The 22,954-nt window shown below is 40.2% G+C and overlaps 1 protein-coding gene across 2 annotated transcripts; it reads right to left on the bottom strand.

The window, feature by feature from the left end:
- Nucleotides 1-12,032: 12,032 nt before the first annotated feature.
- Nucleotides 12,033-22,686, bottom strand: LOC138964495 (uncharacterized). Of its 2 annotated transcripts, XR_011455123.1 has the most exons (4): nucleotides 22,296-22,686; nucleotides 21,414-21,781; nucleotides 19,420-19,566; nucleotides 12,033-14,294 (listed from the first exon to the last, which is right to left on the bottom strand). XR_011455123.1 is itself a non-coding variant. In XM_070336470.1 (3 exons), exons 2-3 carry the CDS (start codon nucleotides 21,775-21,777, stop codon nucleotides 19,520-19,522), a joined length of 411 nt encoding a protein of 136 aa, XP_070192571.1. In that variant the 5' UTR covers nucleotides 21,778-21,781; nucleotides 22,296-22,686; the 3' UTR covers nucleotides 18,528-19,519. The 2 variants fall into 2 exon arrangements, 1 of the variants encoding a protein (XP_070192571.1); XM_070336470.1 differs by lacking the exon at nucleotides 12,033-14,294 and having other exon boundaries at nucleotides 18,528-19,566.
- Nucleotides 22,687-22,954: the final 268 nt, after the last annotated feature.

The raw sequence follows: 22,954 nt of genomic DNA, 5'->3' as shown, positions 1-22,954 counted from the left end.
TGATAAACTGCGTGGTTTCCATTGATTATTTCCCCTTTAGAAAAACATTTTGTTAGAAATTATGTATGTGATCAGATTTGCTGAACGAGGCATTCTCTACAACAGAGGTCATCGGTCATGGCACAGTTTAACTTTCACAGCGAAACATACCGGCTATTGTTCATGTCGATGAATACATTTATAATTAATTGTGATTTGGCTAGAACATACACCAGCTTATAGTTTGTATCCTATGTGGTATTCTTGCTATCATGACCATTTTATTGGGTGCTTTTTTAGTTGCGCTTTACATCTTTAAATAATTCAAGGATCAACATTAAATAATTCAAGGATCAACATATTGAGGACATTCAACATATTTAACTACAAAATAATACTAAGTGCTCACCCAAATGCATACACACACACACACACACACACACACACACACACACACACACACACACACACACACACACACACACACAAACACACACACAAACACACACACACACACACACACACACACACACACACACACACACATTCATGTTTTTATTACTTAGTTAGTGGAAGAATTTTGTGTAATGTATGTTTGATGGTGTATGCTTTTAATTAAGCATTGTTGACTATGAATGTAGATGTAAATGCTTGTATAATTGTGTTTTAAATTTTAAATGTGTCAAGCGCAAAGAGCATAATTGTAAAGTTATGATGTTACACTATATAAATGCTCATTTATTATTATTATTATTATTATTATTATTATTATTATTATTATTATTATTATTATTATTATTATTATTATTATTATTATTATTCTTGTCTTGATTTCTCTATGTTATCCTGTACTGAAGCCGGATGAATTATGTATCAGATATAATGCACTGCAAAATAATTATATTAGACAGAATTATCAAATTGTAAACAAGTATTTTGATATGATGCACCAACGAAGCACACACACACACACACACACACATACACACACACACATACACACACACACACAAATGCAAGTAGTAACCTACCAGCCCACTCGCTTGGCCAAAAGAAATCCAAATGACACACTGTATGTACAGTTTAAAAAAAACAAACACAAGGATCGTTTGTTGTTCCTTTTTACATACTTACCAAAGCATGCCAACAGGAAGCAGAAACTGAATGTGTGTCGTCCCATTTCATCCGGTGTATGTGTATACTATATATACTATGTATTACCGATGAAACTACCGTGACAGTTTATAGAACCAAAAGGATGAACATTGATTTGCTATCTTCTTATTTCCTTGTGCACTGGTGAGTCAAATACTCGTTTCACTGCCGAATAGGCCTGCCCGGTGTCAACTCAGTTAATACAAGTGATTTGCTGAAATGAGCTTTGCCGCTGCCTGATATCTCCGACCCGAAGATCTTTAGGATTGAGGAAGTGTGAAAAAGCGATTGTGTTTCAGTCGTCGCATTTTGGGGGCATTACACACATGATAACGGTGGAATAACTCGATCCCTTCAGTCGGAGTACATGGCGTGTGAAGGTAACAGTGAAATCGAAGGAAAATCACAAAGCGAGAGATAAGCTGGCTTGTCCCCCCCCCCCCCCCCATCCCCTATACCCCCCACGCACACACACATGATCCCCTTATCTCACCCCCCCTCCCCAACAACCCCCCCACCCACCCACCCACAACCCCCCTCCACCCCCAACCTCCACCCCTTGCAGTCACCCCAAAACCGACATGTTCTTCTCAAACAAATGTCTCGTGTTGGTTAGCACGCAATCATACACTTAAAGAAAAAACCGCGGACACAGACGAACCCACGCTCACGCCGGCGGCACGCACGCAGGTATGGAAAGCCGTTTGGCTCATAACTATTACAGCTGTAATTTAAAATAAATACACCTGTATTTAATGATAAATACAGCTGTATTTATTTCTTAAACGTATACAATAAGTATCATTATTAATTACAGGTGTATTTTTTTTTATTAATTACAGGTGTATTTTTTTTATTAAATACAGGTGTATTTATTATAAATTACAGGTGTATTTATTTTTAAATACAGGTGTAATTATTATTAAATACAGGTGTATTTATTTTTAAATACAGGTGTATTTATTATTAAATACAGGTGCATTTATTATTAAATACACCTGTATTTATTATAAAATACAGGTGTAATTAATGATAAATACACCTGTATTTAAAAATAAATACACCTGTATTTAAAAATAAATACACCTGTATTTAATAATAAATACACCTGTATTTAAAAATAAATACACCTGTATTTAAAAATAATTACACCTGTATTTAAAAATAAATACACCTGTATTTAAAATTAAATACACCTGTATTTAATAATAAATACACCTGTATTAATCAGTTATTAGTCACGTGGTTAAGCGACTTAAAAACTTGGACTGGGAATCCACATGAAAAACACTAAGCTTATACGCGTCTTCATCGCCTCGCTTTGCCGCCTTTTGACAGACTGAACAGCTCAAGATGGCGGGGGTGGCAAATGTCCCTGATGTTTTGGAAGGTTTGCGAGTGCAGTTTTAATTAACGCTGTTGCCCAGGCTCGCACAGCAGGGTAAGTTAATTGTTTTATCAGACGAATTCGGTTCTTGTGACGATCTACACCGAGTCAGTGGGGCATCCACATCCAGAAGTTGAACTTGAAGGGAGGCCTGTACGCGTTTTTGACCAAAGATGCAAAATATTGGAATTCGGTGCGAGAGACTAGCTGCTATATCGTGTTATCGGTAATCTTGAACTTTAGCGTGTTAAATTCATAGCTCTTAATTCAGAGGCATTTAAGTCTCCAAATTTGTAGAACCTGTACTTGTAATCATAACAAGTCATTTTAGATCCCTTTGAAGTTACGGAATGAACTCCGATGATGAACTGTACGAATGCATTTGACCCATCAAAGAAGGAATTATCCGTGTGACCAGACAAGGGAGACAACTCTTTCGTGTAGATGATGTCCCATGGTTGACAACGTACACCATTTTCGGTGCATTTTCGTCACGCTAAAGTTCAAGATTACCTTGTTATCTGTGTGTGTGTGTGTGTGTAATCCGTTGTAAAGTGTATATTATGATTATTTGGTGGCGGCGGCAGTGGTACGTATATAATCTCATATGGAAAGCCGTTTGGCTCATAACAAACCTTGATTGATATGGGTTAAAGCTGTGGTCTATTTATGACTTTCCGGGGCTACGAGGTTGAAAAATAGGGACAAAATCATGTACAGATTTCTGTACAGCAAACACTACCCGAAACCCCACCTATACGGCGTGTATGACCTTGAGAGCTTCAGTCAACGCTTGAATTTTGCAGTGGTAACATCTGGTTTGCTCTCGCAGAGCTGAGCATATTTGTTGTCAAGAAGGATCGAGCAGAAAAAATAAACGACTTGGCAGGGATTCGAACTCAAGGCATCGGGGCCTCGAAATGTCGGGGCCGATGTCTTAACCGCTAGGCCACTTCACCAGTATTGTCAAAGATAAAAAATTGATAATTTTATATCATTCTACGCTTGAATTATCATTTATGCGTTGCAAAAACGTAAAAATTGACATTAAAATTTGCCTTTATTTGCAAACATGTTTTACAGAATCGCAGTACATGTTTACACCGTCATGCTACACGACATTCGCGCCATGCAAATAGCTGCGATATCTCTATTTACAACATGCAAGAAAATGACAAGAACAGTAATTGAATCTCTCCAAAGCCAGTTGAAACCAGACATCTAAGAAATAGTTATACATGTATTCACTTCTGAACAACCGGCACGGTTGGCCTAGTGGTAAGGCGTCCGCCCCGTGATCGGGAGGTCGTGGGTTCGAACCCCGGCCGGGTCATACCTAAGACTTTAAAATTGGCAATCTAGTGGTTGCTCCGCCTGGCGTCTGGCATTATGGGGTTAATGCTAGGACTGGTTGGTCCGGTGTCAGAATAATGTGACTGGGTGAGACATGAAGCCTGTGCTGCGACTTCTGTCTTGTGTGTGGCGCACGTTATATGTCAAAGCAGCTCCGCCCTGATATGGCCCTTCGTGGTCGGCTGGGCGTTAAGCAAACAAACAAACAAACAAACAAACTTCTGAACAATGGGCGGATAGAGATATAAATCATGCTGCTTCAAGAATAACATAACATGAATTCATATCAATGTTTTTCCTTCATTTTCTCAATTGGCGCAGTAGCCTAGTGGTTAGGACATGAGACACGAAGTCGAGAGTTCGAATCTTCGCCGGGGCGTTTATTTTTTCCCCTTGATCTCTCTTGAAGATAAAATATGATCAGTCTTGAGAGAGCAAACCGGCTGTTATCCCTGAAAAATTCAAGCGTTGACTGAAGCTCTCAAGGTCATACACGCCGTATAGGTGGGGTTTCGGGTAGCGTTTGCTGTACAGAATTCTGTACATGATTGTATCCCTATTTTTCAACCTCGTAGCCCAGGAAAGTCATAAATAGACCACAGCTTTAATCTCCAGAGCTGTGTACCAGGGAAAACCATGTTATAAAGTAGACTTTTTATTAAATTTAACTTGAGACATTTAAGCTGTACAAATTAATTTCATTCACAAATACTAGTTTCATAAATATCCTTGGCCTGCAGAGATAGAATAACAAATACTTGCACATTTTGTTTGTCTTAGTGTTCAGTAAATATACAAAGGTTTTAAAGTAAAGCACCTTCATAACATGGAAACCGGAAGTTGTGACATGAATTTGAATACTGCTAACACTACCAAGAAAATAATATATATATATTCTATGTTGTTTTGTTGCAAGTCTGCATCATTAACAACCTGGAGTATTACTGGAAAAAAAATTATTACTAAAGAAAATATGTATACTCTCGATACTCTCCATGCACATGATTTTTGTGCAGACGAGAATTTTTGCAATTCAATAAAAGGGCGACCACCCAGTAAAGTCTTGGTTCAATTATGTTCTTTTTATGGGTTAGTTGTTAGCAACAATGTAACCGACAAACTTCAAACAGAATTTTGGTGCTTTCCTCTAACATATATTATATATTTGAAAAACATCAATGTTTACCTGTGTCAAGTTTCTTTTTTGGGAGAGTATACATTCAAGTTGCCATTTAATACATGTTTTAAGGACTGAAAATACATGTCACAAAATGGGAAACGGCCCAGGAGAATAACTTGTATGTAAAGCAGCAAATGATAAACACATGGTTTTACCCCTGAAAGCTCCAAAGATTTGGGAAAATGAATCTCGTTTGCCTTCACATATCAAACTGAACGTCAAGCAGCTCAAAAAAAGTCTCAAGAAAAGTTACGCTTTCAAAATAGCATTTCATTCTGTGTCGCAAAGCATGCTTAACATTTCTACGCTTCTACAAATGAACACAAGCATGCAATAATTCCCTCTCTTTTGAGTCCTGGTACTTGTATGCTTATAAAGAAAGCGGGATGATGTTTCCTTTATTTCAGAATTTCTTTTTTTGTCTTGTTTCAGATGGAAAGTGCGGAGAAACCACCATCTCAGATTTCATGTTTTTCATGTCTGGGAGCCGGTCCACAGTACCAGGAGGGTACCAGAGTCCTCTGACCGTGGTGTTTGTGGACACACCCGAAAAGCCACTCCCCAGAGTGTCAACTTGTGCCCTCAGAATGCAGGTGTCTGCCCGACACGTCAAGAACTGAGGCAGAAGCTGTCCCAGGCTGTTCTTGAAGGGGGTGGATTTTATTTATTGTAAAAACTTTCCTTCAATGGTGCGTTTAGTTTCTGCTTGGTAGCCGTAGCTGTTGGTGTTTCTATCTGTACACACCCTGGGGGGGGGGGGGGGGGGGTGTTAACGTTGAACTTTGAAATCTTAAAATTATTAAGACAAGGTGTGTGTGGTTTTTTCCCTCCGTAAAATAAGCTTTATTTTAGGTGCCTGTACCGTACATCATTTCTTACTTGCTATTAAATGCAAGAGAGAGACTTTCGAAGATTTGATGTTTGTGTTTCGCATTATTTTTGCTTGGTAGCCGTAGGTGTTGGTGTTTCTTTCTGTACACACCCTGCGAAAAAATGTTTGTTCTGCAATTTTGAAGAGAATTCACAAATGTATTCAAACTGAATTATTTGAGGTCATGCTGCAAAGGAAAAAAAAAACATGACCCTGATTTAACCGGTTTCCTATACTCCTTTACATACCTTGTTTTTGTTTTGATTGTTTTCTTTGCTTTTTGCAGGGGGGGGGGGGGGTGTTTAACGTTGAACTTTGAAATCTTAAAATTATTAAGACAAGGTGTGTGTGGGTTTTTTTTCTCAGTAAAATAAGCTTTATTTTGGGTGCCTGTACCGTACATCATTTCTTACTTGCTATTAAATGCAAGAGAGAGACTTTCGAAGATTTGATGTTTGTGTTTTGCATTATTTAAATTGCCGTTGTGTTTCAAGAGTGTGTTCTGTTCTTATTTGTTTTTTTGCACCACTGTTTGTCATTATGTTGCCTGCTTTTCGTGTTCCGTGTAACGCTGTCCATGGAAAACATGTAAAGCATTGTATTTCTCTCGACTATTGATCAAGTAAACTAAGCACTTCACATCATATCAGGTATCAGTTACCTAATGTACAGAATAAATGGTTCAACCCCCCTACTACACGAATAACACGTTGCCAGCAAAATATCAAAAGCACTCGGACTAGCGTTACAGTGTCCCATACAAAACTTGGCAATATACACCATAAACCGGATACAAACAAATCAATTGCACGCTAACAACTTTGTTATACTGTCTCATAATGGTATACAAATTAATAAACTCAAAAGCGTTTGTAACAGTTATGATAATGTGATATTCGTGCCCTGTGTAACGATAGTCTGTTTTTATGTTTTACCAAATTAACCAAAACTGGCGTTGTCTACTGCTTTTCCTTTTATAGTTTTACACTCCTCTGTAGTGAAGGTCACTGCTCACACAAGGGCGGGAATGTAGCTCAGTCCTGTTGGCCGCTGTCAGCGCGAGTTCGTCCCCACGTTCGGCGAGAGATTTATTATTGCTGTCAACTTTGTGTGCAGACTCTCCTCGGTGTCCGAACACCCCCGTGTGTACACGCAAGCACAAGACCAAGTGCGCACGAAAAAGATCCTGTAATCCATGTCAGAGTTCGGTGGGTTATAGAAACACGAAAATACCCAGCATGCTTCCTCCGAAAGCGGCGTATGGCTGCCTAAATGGCGGGGTAAAAATGGTCATACACGTAAAAGCCGTGGGAGTTTCAGCCCATGAACGAACAAACGGCTCACACAATTTCAGCTTTCTTGTTTAGTTTATAAATTTCAGCCTCAATTCCTCGTCTCTGTAACCAGTATTAAATAGTGACTGTTTTGCTAACTGTTCAGCTGTCACCTGCCAAGTAGAACCGATGTATTCTTTATGATGTGATAAAATTAAAGTATTCATTCCACTTTGTGATGGATGAACTCGCAACTGCCAAGTATTACCAGTCTTATGATGGGATAAAAATTAAGTATTCATTCCATTTTGTGATAGGTTAACTCTCAACTGCCAAGTAATACCAGTCTAATGATGTGATAAAAATATTCATTCCATTGTGTGATGGGTTAACTCTCACCTGCCAAGTATTACCAGTGTGTCTTGTGATGTGATAAACATAAAGTATGCATTCCATTTTGTGATGATTTTCCTTATTTAAAGTGGATTTTCTGCATGACACTTGTTTGATTAAAATTAATTGTATTTGTGGCAGACAACTTGAGTTGTGTTTTGTGTTTTTGTAAAAACAACTTGTTTTTTTTAATATGACTGGAAATGAGACTAGCAGCCATGAATCCATAACTACATTTTGCTGTCCATCATAGACATCTCACTCGCACATGTTCATTGCCTCACCATACAGGAATCAAAATCCATACAAACAATTTGTATTATCCAATATTCAAACTTGTCATACACATTTATTCATACACAAGAATTATGTGTCATACACATTCAAGCAATCAAGATCCAATAAATGTATATAATTGATGTTCTTAAAAAGACTACACACACACCTAAATATATAGGTGATCTTTGAAATGGGACATTTACATGCAAAATTCAGAATGCAAACAGAGCTTTGGCTTGCAAATTTAATAGTCATTAACCAGCACATAATATGAATAATTTTTGAAATTGTTGTGATACTGATTCAATTTTTCACATAAAATCAGAATTTCATTTATTTTAGTTTCCTGATACAAATGATTCGTCTAGCTTACCTTGAATAAACATACCAATACGTCAAAAAGTAGGACATCTGAGCTCAAAGATTAATAGTTTGGTTTGAAAAATCTCTAAATACACATAATTACAAAAACAAAACAAAATTCCGTGATAGAACATGTACTGATCTTGCAACTAAAGTAAAAAGGGGACTCGGGTGTGCTGTTAAAATTGTTGGCACATTTTAGTATCTAAAACTCACCTTTGATTTTAGGGGGTGCCTATTCTTTCTTTATTTGGTGTTTAACATTGTTTTCAACCACGAAGGTTATATCGCGACGGGGGAAGGGGGGAGATGGGATAGAGCCACTTGTCAATTGTTTCTTGTTCACAAAAGCACTTAATCAAAAATTTGCTCCAGGGGCTTGCAACGTAGTACAATATATTACCTTACTGGGAGAATGCAAGTTTCCAGTACAAAGGACATAACATTTCTTACATACTGCTTGAGTAAAATCTTTACAAAAATTGACTATATTCTGCACAAGAAACACTTAACAAGGGTAAAAGGAGAAACAGAATCAGTTAGTCGCCTCTTACGACATGCTGGGGAGCATCGGGTAAATTCTTCCCCCAAACCCGCGGGGGGTACCTATGCGACTGACCACAATGTTTACTTTCATCAGGCACAAAGTTCTTCAGCAGAAGAATGATTAATATTCTAGCAACAAACATGCAATAAATTCATACATGATTATTGATGTTCAAAAAATGCTCTACACTACTTCACCAAACTAAATGGAGAACTGAAAATGTTTAAAACACTTTCTTTCTTTATTTGGTGTTTTCAACCACGAAGGTTATATCGCCACGTGGAAGGGGGGGGGGGGGGGGGGGGGGGGGGGGGGGAGATGGGATAGAGCCACTTGTTAATTGTTTCTTGTTCACAAAAGCACTAATCAAAAAATTGCTCCAGGGGAAAACACTAACCATAAACAATAAACACCACTATGAGGTTTGATAGATAACTTAAAGGGACCTTGACCTTCAATGAACGTTGCAAAAAGCTTATGTTCTGATGAATATGGGTGAATGAGGCACCATTGAATATAAAAAGAAAAATAACTGATTTGACTCTAGTTAAACTATGGCGCTCATGGCATCATACCAAAGTTTGAACGAGTATCCCTTTCACTGTTCTGTACAGCTGTGAAAACACAGGGAGACATAAGGCCAAAAAAAAAAAATTGTCTGTTTAGGGTAACCCGACCGACCCTATCGATTTGGCGCCGACCCAAAAACTTTTTTTTGATTTCAAAAAAAAAAAAAAAAAAAAAGAGGTAAAAATGCTAAAAAGAGACATTTGGCGTTTCTTTCTCTCCCTTTCTCTCTGTTTTATTTATACGTTAGTTTTGAAACATGTATTCATCAAATATAAGAAGTGAATGTTCAGCCAACATAGCATTTACACAAAAAAAACAAAAAAAAAAAAAAAAAACTTTACCTACCTACCGACCCTACTTTTTTTGGTCATGTTACCCTAAACAGACAATTTTTTTTTTTGGCCTAATAATAATGAACATAAATTAATCACCCCTTCTCGCCAGAGCTCACGGCAATACACAATAGCAAAACAAATCAGAGCATTCACACACCGACACACACAAAGTCGTTAAAGGTTTATTGGCTGCGGCAATAATAGCCGCAAGAATAATCCTTTAGTTCGTTCAAAGTACCCAAGCATGTCCTGTATACAAAAGTAAGGCGATTGAGATTTTATTTTGGTTTTTTTACACAAGCCAGAGAACACCAGTGCTTGTGAGAGCAAAACGTTTGCCCGTAGGGAAGTGAACCTTCCTTATCTTTCGCACCAGAGAGCTGTTCAAAAGGGGTATTGTGCAAGTTGGCTATTAAACCATTGTAATTCGGAAAATGTCTTTAACCTTCGCCGGCACTCGTGGGTCCGTGCGGACCCAGAAGGGTGTTTGATTGCAAATATCTTTTAAACGAGTTGGAATTTTTTAATGAGCTTTTAGAAATGCCTCAGACACCTAACAAGCTATCATCTCCTAAAAGCTCATTAAATTTCAGTGATAATTAATTAATTAATGGTCAAATTTAGACTACACACGGAAGCATTTGTGGGGACGTGCGGACCCATACTTCTCAAAGAAGGAAAAGCGTGTATACCCTTCCGAGGCACTCGTGGGTCCGTGCGGACCCAGAAGGGTGTTTGATTGCAAATGAGACAGTGACAAAAGGTCAGGTGTCATGTCTACTGTCCCGAATGACACACGATTGCTGACATTTCACCATTGCCAAAAGAATAAACAAATAAGAAATAGGTAGAAAATGAATGTGAAAACTGACTTTGATTGTTGATCAGTATTTTCTATACCACTAACAAATAATCTACTAACACATAGCTGTTTGGCAAATGTATGTTGCATGGGACACACTGACATGAAAGTGGAAGATGTTTTTCCCTCTAGAGAAACTACATATCAAGTTACACTTTTTGTGCTCTTCCATTCCAGTTGGCAATCAATTGTTAACGCATGTTATTAGAAAAAATAGAACGAAAACAGATTAGATAGAATGAAAAATGTACTGGTGATGTCATTTGGGACATACTGACATGAAAACGTCACCTTTTGTCATTGTCTCAAATATCTCTTAAACGAGTTGGAATTTTTTAATGAGCTTTTAGAAATGCCTCAGACACCTACAAAGCTTTCATCTCCTAAAAGCTCATTAAATTTCAGTGATAATTAATTAATTAATTAATTAATTAATGGTCAAATTTAGACTACACACGGAAGCATTCATGGGGACGTGCGGACCCATACTTCTCAAAGAAGGAAAAGCGTGTATACCCTTCCGAGGCACTCGTGGGTCCATGCGGACCCATACTTCTCAAAGAAGGACAATTGTGCAAACCCTTCCGTGGCACTCGTGGGGCCATGCAGACCCATAATATTTTACCAAATACCGTGTGCAGTCTAAATTTGACCATTAATTAATTAATTAATTATCACTGAAATTTAATGAGCTTTTAGGAGATGATAGCTTTTTAGGTGTCTGAGGCATTTCTAAAAGCTCATTAAAAAATTCCAACTCGTTTAAGAGATATTTGCATCAAACACCCTTCTGTGTCCGCACGGACCCACGAGTGCCACGGAAGGATATGCATATTTTTCTTTCTTTGAGAAGCATGGGTCTGCACGGCCCCACGAAAGGATATGCACATTTTTCCTTCTTTGAGAAGCATGGGTCTGCACGGCCCCACGAATGCGTCCGTGTGTAGTCGATAACGAGTGCCGGCGAAGGTTAATGGCTGAATAACAATGAGTTCCTTTATACGTTGGATTGGGCAAGCCATATATATATATATATATATATATATATATATATATATATAAATATATCTAGCATCAATAAACCTAAAAATACACTAAGGTCTTTTTCAAAAACAATAGTCTGTTTTAAAAACTTTCAGCAATTTTCAACCTTATAAATCTATACTATAGATACATCAAAAGAAATTTGGTCAGACATGGGATTCAGAAAAAGTGATAATTAAGGGGAAAAAAAGTGGGGGTCTGGGGGCCGCAGAAGGCCCCCAGTAGGGTCCAGGGGCAACGCCCCTGGTCGGGGTCTGGGGGCTTCGCCCCCAGAAGCTGAAGGTTTTTAGTATTTTAGACACACAAAAATGGCCCTGAAATGCATATTTCAGCTTAATCATAGCCCCCCCCCCCCCCCCACCCCCCCCCCCCCTTTCTCTTCCTTCCCATGTTTCTCAAATTAATTTTACGCTAAGACTCAAAATAAGGAGGAGAGAGAGAGAGAGAGAGAGAGAGGCGGGGGGGGGGGGGGGGGGGGGGGTGGCGTGTGACGGTGTGGTTTCAATGTTCTTACCTTGTCGGTGCCAAACGACTCCAGTGACTGATTACACGACTGGGTTTTCAGGATAGTCAGGTGCTTGTTGCTTTTCAAGTGGCTTTTGAGGGCAGTCTTTCCATTCGAACCGTAGTTGATAACATTAACATCGTTGCACAAAGTGCACTAAGCTTTTCCCGGCAAGTTGATTTTAGCAAAAGCATCGCCAACTTTCAGTTTCACGTCTTGTGTCTTCTGGCCTTTCTCGTATTTCCAGCTCAATGATACAACTTCATCGAGCCAGTCGAATCTCCAGAGATTTTTCTTGTACTTCTGCTGGTCAATTTCCCGGGATAGAACGGTTTCGTCTCGCTTTAGCTTCCTCATCATTTTGGCAAGTGGCTCGAAGCGATGTAAAAATGGCGCCGAATCATTCTCATACGGTATGCTTTAGCTTATACTGAATCCCCGATAGCTACGTTGAAACGGTGACTGTAGGAGACAAAGACACAGAGCGCGTTCCCATACGGATCGACCAGCAACAGTCTGACCGTTTTAGGAACCAACCGTTCAAGAATAGTATGGAATGGAGCGTCGCGATCAGCGGACCGGCCGAAAAACTTGGGTCTTTACCTACATATATCCCAACATTTTCTCAGCGGATTTGCACGAATCTCAAGAATGATCCCTGGAGCCTAAAAATTTACGGAATTCCGTAATTTTACGGAAGAATCCCATGTCTGTTTGGTGCAATTAAACAGGTAACCTAATGGCAAATCATTGTGTAAAACTTTCTTTACAACTTTCTTTCACAAAGTGTACATATTTTTTTTTTTTTTTTTTTTAGCAATATTGTTTTCGTGGTGCAGTACCTGTGTTTAAAAATAATAAAATACACAGCGGACATAATTTCGCTTTATTTGAATGACTTTCCACTTTACAAAGATTGGTTTAGAATTAGAGCGCAGATTTAAACCAATTTGAAAAAAACAGTTGCTTATACCTTCTACCATGCTTGGTACTTTGAACAAACTTTATGATTGTTTTTGAGGCTTTCATTGTTGCAGCCCAATGCTGCTCAGTGCAAATTAACTTTTTTGAAGGCGAAGTGTCTGCACCCAGACACATCCTTACTCTGAGGTCTCAAAGCAAACCCGCAAATTGAGGCACACCTCCCAACGCCATGCAAGATATTGCAGATTTATTGCACGATTACGTGGCTGGAGCGGATAGGGCAAGTAGCCTAATAAGTTTACAATTTAAAACGAATGCTTCTTTCATTGACAAAAGCAGTAATCACGTGTCAAAACACTGGATCGGCTTTGGAATGCGCTTGTAAATAAAAGTAGACAATGAATTTTTCTTGTGATTCCACTGACCAATCTGCTTGTAGTCTGGACAATCAAGCGTACAAAATATGGCAAAATCGTATGGGTTCACAGGTCTGCTATACACTTCAGGTTTGGGGTGTCCACAAGCTAACTTTTTTTTTACTCGAGCATGTTGGCAACGAACTGGAGAACAACATCTGACCATGTTGATTGGTGGGTGGCCCACTCCGAGGGTCAATGCGCTCCGTTAGTTGCACGAGCTGTTCCTCAGAGAGGGGGCAAGCCGTGGCAGGCACATCCTAACGACTGTCTGGCAAAGGATGGTCCTCGATTATCGATTGAAGGCTTCTCCCTTTCCAGAAGTCCTGTACTGCTGTGGATGTGCTGGCTCGTCTCTCCAGCATCCCCCTGAAGAAGAGCTGCAGGGGAGTTCTGTTGCGCTCTGTCCTCAGGGGTTGGTGGTTCTTCTGTTCCACAATCCACTGTAGGGACCGGTTCAGCCTGGGCAGAAAAACATAGTGGAGGGCCCACAAGTGAATGGGATTGTCCATGTTCAGTATCCCCAGACCACCTTCTGCCTGTGGTGTTCTCATTGCAGTAAACAGGTCATGGTAAGGGTTCACCACATCTTTCCAGACGTCGAGCCAGAGACGCTCGATCCTTTGGTTATGGTCACTGCGGCCTTGCATCGCACTGCCTCTCCCTTCTCCCCTGTGTTCATTCATGAGGGCGACGACATCCAGATTCTCGCCACCATGGTCCATGCGGAGTCCAAAGCGTTGGGTTCCACCCAAAAACAGATCCCGAACGGTCTCTGACCTGTTGTTTCGGTGGCATGGAGGAAGGTAGTGGCCCGGCTAAAGCCATCGATTGCCCCATGAATCACCATTTTCCACCTGCAATATAACAAACAGAGATCCGTTTCCATATGTGATTTCACCACACAAATTCTGATTAAAGAGTTATTGGGAAATAAGTACAGGTAACATGCTCAGTAAATATTAAAAAGTAATGGTCAAAGTGCTTTTTCATGACCGAGAATCAAGACCATTATTTTTAATATATATCATTGAGAAAAGGTGTGTAACCCATTTAATCCACCTTTCTTCAATTTTGCAAAGAAATAAATCAAGAAAAGCAATTGCTTTATATGACTTTTCTTCGTCATGTCCATAAGCCTTAAGGGTCTTGTAGGTCTTAAAAGGAGGATTCCACTAACTGCTGGGACTCTAAAATTTGATAAAAATAAGCAAAATTTTGGTAATGTCAGCTGGTTAATAACACATACAATTCAGTGAAATTTAATAAAAATAACTGAGAAAACCGCAATGTAAAGCTTTTACAAACTTGACCCCACTGTGACCCCAAAATGTGACAGGGATCAACCAAACTAGGGTCACGTAGGTAGATGATCAAATCCTTCAAGTGTTCAAAGTTTCAAAGCTCAAGCTTCAAAAACACCTGAGATAACATCAATGTTAAGATATTTTGATTCGAACATGACCCCCTGTGACCCCAAAACTTGACGAAGGTCAATCTTCTTCTTCTTCAGCGTTCGACGATGGCTGTGTCTAGATTCTTTGGCCCGTGATGTTGACGAAGTGGGCTGTGACGAAGGTCAATCAACCTTATGTCGTCTTCTTCTTCTTATGCACTCGTGGTTTGCACGAGTGGAATTTTACGTGTATGACCGTTTTTACCCCACCATTTAGGCAGCCATACGCCGCTTTCGGAGGAAGCATGCTGGGTATTTTCTTGTTTCTATAACCCACCGAACTCTGACATGGATTACAGGATCTTTTTCGTGCGCACTTGGTCTTGTGCTTGTGTGTACACACGGGGGTGTTCGGACACCGAGGAGAGTCTGCACACAAAGTTGACTCCGAGAAATAAATCTCCCGCCGAACGTGGGGACGAACTCACGCTGACAGCAGGCAACTGGATACAAATCTAGCGCGCTACCGACTGAGCTACATCCCCGCCCACAATCTTATGTCAAGTTGGTAGATTATCAAAACCTAGAAGTGTGCGTACTATTAAAGCTCTAGCTAAAAACACATCTGAGATAACATCAACGTTAAGTTTTTATTAAACGAACATGACCCCGCTGTGACCCCAAAATTTGATGAGGGTCAACGAAACTGGGGTCACTTCGTGAAATCATCAAACCCTAAAAGTGTGCAAAGTTTCAGAGGTCTAGCTGTATAAACTTCTGAGATAACAGCTCAACGTTACATTTTTTGTCCTTGGACAGACAGACAGCCTGCCCACAGCACACATAATTATTTTGATCAAGTATTATTCACTCAGCCAGTCTACCTGCACAAGCATGTGATTAATCCATGGTTGAAGAGTTCTGTGAAAATAGCCAATTCTGCAAACTCTTTATAGCAGTTAATTTAATTTCGAATAAAATAAAGTACATAGTTGTTCTGCTAAGACGATAAGGCAAATATTTTTGCGTTCTTTTCATGTTTAAGTATCTCGGGAAAAAAAGTTCTATTTATGAAGTGAAATATAATTGACCTACAGATTACTGTCTTTTTGAGTCACTTGAGAAAAAGTGACTCTATGTAATCGGTCAGTGTTAGTCTGTCCGGCCGGCCGTCGGCCGGCCGTCCGTAGACACCACCTTAACGTTGGACTTTTCTCGGAAACTATCAAAGCGATCGGGCTCATATTTTGTTTAGTCGTGACCTCCAATGACCTCTACACTTTAACGATGGTTTCGTTGACCGTTGACCTTTTTCAAGGTCACAGGTCAGCGTCAAAGGAAAAATTAGACATTTTATATCTTTGACAAAGTTCATCGGATGTGATTGAAACTTTGTAGGATTATTCTTTACATCAAAGTATTTACATCTGTAGCCTTTTACGAACGTTATCAGAAAAACAAGGGAGATAACTAGCCTTTTCTGTTCGGCAACACACAACTTAACGTTGGGCTTTTCTCAGAAACTATAAAAGTGACCGGGCTCAAATTTTATGTGAACGTGACTCATTGTGTTGTGAATAGCAATTTTTTCCTGTCCATCTGATGCCTCATATAATATTCAGAACTGCGAAAGTGACTCGATCGAGCGTTTGCTCTTCTTGTTATTTGTACAAATGCAAAATGGGAACAACTCTATTTTCTACACAAAATATGAGAGTTACTTGCCTTGAGACCTTGTGTCTGGTACAACGTAGATTTTGATTTAGAAAACAACCAAACTTATGGATCTTATATTGGATTCTGTGTGTTGAAACCTGAAATGAATAGTGTAAATGCAGTATGTATGAGCTCTTTCCTCTTTCGAATATTTGAGCATTCAGAACTTTTCAGTCACCAAGCAGTGACCACACAGTGTGGTTTCTCAACCTATGAGCTATCGAGGATTCAGACTGGTTGCTGGGTGGTTATTTGTTAGGACTAGGTAGCTTGGTATTCACCGAAAAGTATTCCCCCCTCTGCTTATTTCTCTGTTAACTTGAAGGGGTGTTTATTGTTTAACAAGAAGGGCAAAGCCCATACGACTCACATGCTTTACACATTTTTCCTACCAAAATACATGTGACCTTGACCCAAGGTCAAGGTCATCCAAGGTCATGCAACACAAAGCTGTTAATTCAAGACATAGGAAGTACAATGGTGCTTATTGGCTCTTTCTACCATGAGATATGGTCACTTTTAGTGGTTCACTACCTTATTTTGGTCACATTTCATAAGGGTCAAAGTGACCTTGACCTTGATCATATGTGACCGAATGTGTCTCATGATGAAAGCATAACATGTGCCCCACATAATTTTTAAGTTTGAAACAGTTATCTTCCATAGTTCAGGGTCAAGGTCACTTCAAAATATGTATACAATCCAACTTTGAAGAGCTCCTGTGACCTTGACCTGAAGCAAGGTAAACCAAACTGGTATCAAAAGATGGGTCTTACTTTGTCCTATATATCATATATAGGTGAGGTATTGAATCTCAAAAACTTCAGAGAAAATGGGAAAAATATGAAAAATAGCTGTTTTTTAGGCAACATTTATGGCCCCTGCGACCTTGACCTTGAAGCAAGGTCAAGATGCTATGTATGTTTTTTGGGGGCCTTGTCATCATACACCATCTTGCCAAATTTGGTACTGATAGACTGAATAGTGTCCAAGAAATATCCAACGTTAAAGTTTTCCGGACGGACGGACGGACGGACGGACGGACGACTCGGGTGAGTACATAGACTCACTTTTGCTTCGCATGTGAGTCAAAAAACCACCAAGCAACCAAATTTAAATAACCACCCAGTAGAAATGGTAAGGTATAACCAGAATATGTTTTGTATTCCGTGGGGAAATCATCAATGGACCAGTCTTTCATTACATATCCAGAAAATGACAAAATAAAAAGAAAAGAAAAGCAAATACTTGCACACGACTCACCTTCGTTACCCACCTACCCCTTAGAAGACGCCCTTCCTTTTACGATCCCAAACAAGACATTTTCAAGACCCTGTTTCATAGCTGCCAACCCCTGTGAAGCCCAAAGAGTAGCATTTTGGAACTTTCACCCAATGTCAGAGTTGCAATTGGTGTTTATAAGCGTAGCACTCGCATAATCTTAAATTTGAATCGCAAGCCCGCATTTAAAATGCCATCAAAAACGTTTGTAAGATTCTGAGAGCTCTACGACATTACAACCGTCTAAACATAGTTCAATGTCACACGCTTTCCTTCTTTGCCACTACTAAAGCAAACGTATGCAAGATTGTATGTTACACGCTTTAGGAGCATGGCAAGAACGGATTCAAACTCAAAATCGTCACTCAAAAAAAACATAAAATGCACACACGACTTTTATTTCTCCTGCTGTTATCGTTTCTTCTCTTTACAGATTCTTCAACGCTCAGAATACTGAAAACGGCACCCTAGACGACAGTACTGTTTCCATACGCGAATTTAACTTCCCTTGGAAAGTGGTTCGCTTAGGAGGCCTGTTTGTCTGACACTATAAGGACAGAGTTCTGAACATAGATGACAAAGATTCCGGAATGAACAAACATTTTGCGGATGCAGACACAGAAAGACGTCATGAAGAATGCGATGCTTCAAAAGATACAGACTGTGACGATGACTGTGACGTCATTCCCATATAACGAGACGTCATTCACAGTTGTTCGGTCACTTCCGTCAAAAAGTAGATTTAGACAATCAACGTAATCTCGTGTGGAAGAAAACGTCTGTCACACAACCAAGTCGGAATAGCAGGTATTATTACCTATACACGCAAAGTCTGTCGAATTCTTCGGCAAAAATCGTTGAAAATGATTTGCCCGCATCGGCGTGGAACTTGCACCATAATCTTCACCACCCTTACGTTTCCCCGTTTTTATCCTGTCTCCCTCCAGTTTCCACTTCTAACACCGTCACTGTGCACAGCTTACAACTTAACAAGTGCATTGCATATTCTAATCAAATTCACAATTGGCGCATAGAGTCACCGGAAATGCGAATGCTTGCAATAAAATTCACGATTTGCTAAGCAAGTCACGTGGACAATATCGAGTCATAACGGAGTGGTTCCCAGCCATCGGTACTCGACTAGTTATGCAATGTTCATTGTTGATTGTCAAGCAATAAGTGAACATTTTGCACGCTTGTCATTTTTTTTTTTTTTTTTAGCGTAGCAGCTCAGGGCTTAGAGTAGCAGCGTAGCAATTCCTGCAAAATCGGAGCATGCTGCGCCAAAATCGTAGCAATTGGCAGGTATGCTGTTCTCTAAGATATTCTGCTCATAACCTCTGTAAGTTTACCCCCATTATAAGACCTTATTATCTCAGGGTTATGTAGGTCTTAAAAGAAAGATTCCAGCGTCATAAAATAATGTTTAAGAGAATTCCTTATGCCACCTGTATCAATCCACTCAAATTCCATGTTCAAACTGGCACAACCCCCAACATCCTCCCCACCACCGGACACACTCAACATTCACCAAATTTTGAAAAAGGATTTTTTTTGTGCCCAGTGTATGTATTTGTAGCTGTACTCACGATATCAACTTGTGGTATCCGTCTAGATGCCAGAGAGCGTTTGGTCCTGATACTTGGTACAGACGACGTCTCGTGGGCCTCAACGCCAAAGCTCTGACAGCTACTCCACCAGGATCAACCCGCTGGATGGCTCCCCGTACTCTGTGCCTTTGTGGAGCGTGTAAGAATACAACTTATTACACTAACGTGACATACCACTCATGTCATAACAATACCATTCACTCTACATTGCATGTGTAAAGAGGTCTTGTCTGACAAGGACCTGATTTTTCACTGCCTCCAATACCGAAACAAGCGTCCTTCTTTGAACACTCGGAAGAATTTTAAGAACGTAAACACCACACCAGTGACATTTCCTTGCTTTGACATAAAAGATTACACGAGGCATTCGGAGAGATCCAGGTTCAATTTTTAAGCTTCTTCAATCTGGGCGCTTCGACAAAGGGACATTTACAGCAATGAACATGCAACAGTATGTACAGGGTCCCCACTGGTTTTTAGAAACAAAATTCCATGACTTTTCCATGAGCCTCAATAACATTTTCCATGACTAGATCCACAGGTCGCCATTTTCGAACACGCAAACTTTTTACATCTTGTCACTGCCAGTTTTGACACTGGCTTGCTTTGCACTGAATTTGAGTCAGTTTCTACGCAGTGTCTCTTTGACAAGCAAGTCAAGCATTTGCTACGCAGTCAGATTATCGGTAATGTTTGCTGGTCCTGTCATTTCACTAAACTGGACCAGCCACTGTTTGTATCCATCTGCACTTTCGTAAATTCCGTTTCATAACCGTCACTAACACTGTGACTTGACGAACTGTCATTTTTTTCACCGCGATACACAGTTCATTGCGAAGATCTTCCTTGGTAATTCGTTCCAATTCCGCATACTTTTTGTTGTCAAGAAACAACTCGAAAGAAAGCTGGCGTGCTAAAGGTTAATTTTTTTTCTTTCTATTTATGTTAAATTCCATGACTTGAATTGAAATTCCATGACTTTCCAGGCCTGGAAAATTAAAATCAAATTCCATGACTTTCCATGACCTGTACGAACCCTGTATGTAGGATAAACAGAATACTACATGGCTTCCTGTTTGATACCAGTTTTACACTAGTGTTTTGAAATATTGTTCGCAGTTTAATATTTAAAAGCACAACTTGTGTAAAACTGGTATTTCATAGGAAACCATATAGTATTCTCTATGTGGACAACAATGTCACAGGCTTACCCACTAAAGTTCTTTAGGAGCTTCTGACATATTTGCCTTAAAAACAACATGCAAAATAACTTGTGGAATCCAAAAGCACCATGCCGCATTAGTGGCCCAATTAGAGCTGCAGACTATTACGCTTTCGATGTAGCATGCTACTTGTAAAACAGAAAATGCTACTTCGTTATACAGACACTCTACAATGTTCATTTGTTCCTGCTGCTGTTTTCTTGTCTGAACACAGTTATTGCAACATTTGTGTCTTGACATATAAACATGTAGGTGCAGTGGATTATAAGATGATGCAATACTTAAAGATAAACACCATTTGCTACACTATAAATTCAAGATTGCTACACATGAAGCTTCATAGGGGCTGACAGCTCTGCATCATACACCTGCACATAAATCTTACTGACTGAGTTGATGAGTATTTACACATTGCACACCTCCCACATTGAAGTAAACAATTGAATATCTTCAGTTAATCGAAGTACACTTAAAGATGAAGTTCTCTCCATAGGAATACTGTGCATCACCCTTGCATGTAAGTGAACTCAAAGTACTATGTGAACAGAACAGAACCAATTCTGGTCTGTTTGCAACCGCATGAACGCAGGAAAGAGATCATTGTCAGATTGAATTACAATTAACATTGACACGCTTCCATTTGAAACTTTTCAGTTGTCATTGTGGATTGACGCCCCGGGCCCCAGATCCTGCGTTTAACTTTATCCTCGACGAACAAAACAACAGGCACCAATTGGGTGGCCGCCTCACCTGTGATTGTGTTGACCAGGTTGGCAACCGAGCCAGACAGGGTAGAATTGCTGGTACCGGTTGTCATCGATCCCGATGTTGAGGCGATGGCCTCACGATCACCCGAAACAGCTTCTTGCAGACATTGGTTGTCTTTCTGGAGCGAGACAATGGCCACTTGGCAGGTCTCTTGCCGCTCCCCCAGCCTGCGTAGTTCTGCCAATACCGCGGCCAAAGCAGTGGCGCTTTCTTCCCCTCCTGCTGTGGCTGACTCAAACCCACCGGATTGTCGCTGCGAGGCTGTCTGGTTGCTGGCCCTCGGCCGACCTGCAGCGGCTCGGGTCACTTCGGCTACCCGCCTTGACGCTGCCCTCCTGGGAGGCATATTCCTGTGCATAAAAAACAGGATATGTGAACACAGCCTTATTTGTCAGATTACTGAGAATTACACATAAGCCTTGAACTTGCCTGCTCCTTGCAGGAGTTAACAACTCCTTCACTGTTCAGCCTGTAAAAGGTGTTTAATATCCCATACTTCTGAAGTTGTCACCAGATTTTGGGAGTCTGAAATACAAACCAAAGAAATTGATTAAAATCTGGCCCAAAGTACTTCAAACAATTGTGTTTTCTGTGTCAAACTCAAATCCTGGCACCCAGTACCCCCACCAAACGAGTTTGGAATCTCTGAGGCTCAAATACATTTATGACAAACAGACCAAACAGGAAATTACATCATGGTTCTCTGAACTGTCACACACCAACATAATACCTGGCTAACAAATCCACATATACTAACTAATGTTGGAATCTCTGAGGCCCTATAGCTTAATTTGACAAAAAAGAACAACAGCGAACCATGTTTTCTGATTTCTCTGAAAAATCAGCCCCACCATGAAATATTACCTAGCCCACTGTCAGTCAGTCCGCAGATCATCAAGTGGATTATCGACTTCCTGGTGGGTCGATCTCAGTACGTGGCAGTAGACGGGGTCATCTCAGACAGCCTCGAGATCAGTACAGGGAGTCCACAAGGCTGCTGTTTGTCTCCGACAATCTTCACCCTGTACACCAACGACTGTAGAGCCACCAATGGCAAACTTTCGAAGTTTGCTGATGACTCAGCTCTGGTAGGCCTGATACAGAATGATGATGACACAGTGTACAAACAGGAGGTGGACAAACTAGTAGAGTGGTGTGACCAGAACAGCCTAGACCTCAATGTGGGCAAAACAAAAGAGATGATCACAGACTTTAGGAGAGGGGAAAAGGAAACAGAGCCACTAGTGATAGGGGAGAAGAAGGTAGAACAAGTACAAGAGTACAAATACTTGGGCTGCATCATCAGTTCAGATCTCTCGTGGTCAAAACACATAGCCAAGGTAGTTAGCAAGTGCAATTCAAGATTGTACTTTCTGAGGAAACTCAAGCAGTTTCAAGGTCTGCCCTGAAATACTGGCAATGTTCTACAGAGCCAGCATTGAAAGTGTTTTTGACCTTCAACCTCATGGTATGGTACTATGGGGCTACTGTAGAGGACAAGAGCCATCTGGCAAGAGGTGATC

This window comes from Littorina saxatilis, linkage group LG4 (genome assembly GCF_037325665.1).
Source record: "Littorina saxatilis isolate snail1 linkage group LG4, US_GU_Lsax_2.0, whole genome shotgun sequence".
Lineage (NCBI taxonomy): Eukaryota > Metazoa > Mollusca > Gastropoda > Littorinimorpha > Littorinidae > Littorina > Littorina saxatilis.
Note: the sequence above shows the minus strand (reverse complement) of the source record. Positions and strands in the feature narration are given on the sequence as shown.

Bases quoted from the DNA above. Each gene is read 5' to 3' on its own strand.
- LOC138964495 (XM_070336470.1), bottom strand. From the start codon at position 21,777: ATGCCTCCCAGGAGGGCAGCGTCAAGGCGGGTAGCCGAAGTGACCCGA. The intron at 19,567-21,413 runs GTGAGGCGGCCA...CGCTCCACAAAG, and splicing joins CCTGGTCAACACAATCACAG to GCACAGAGTACGGGGAGCCA.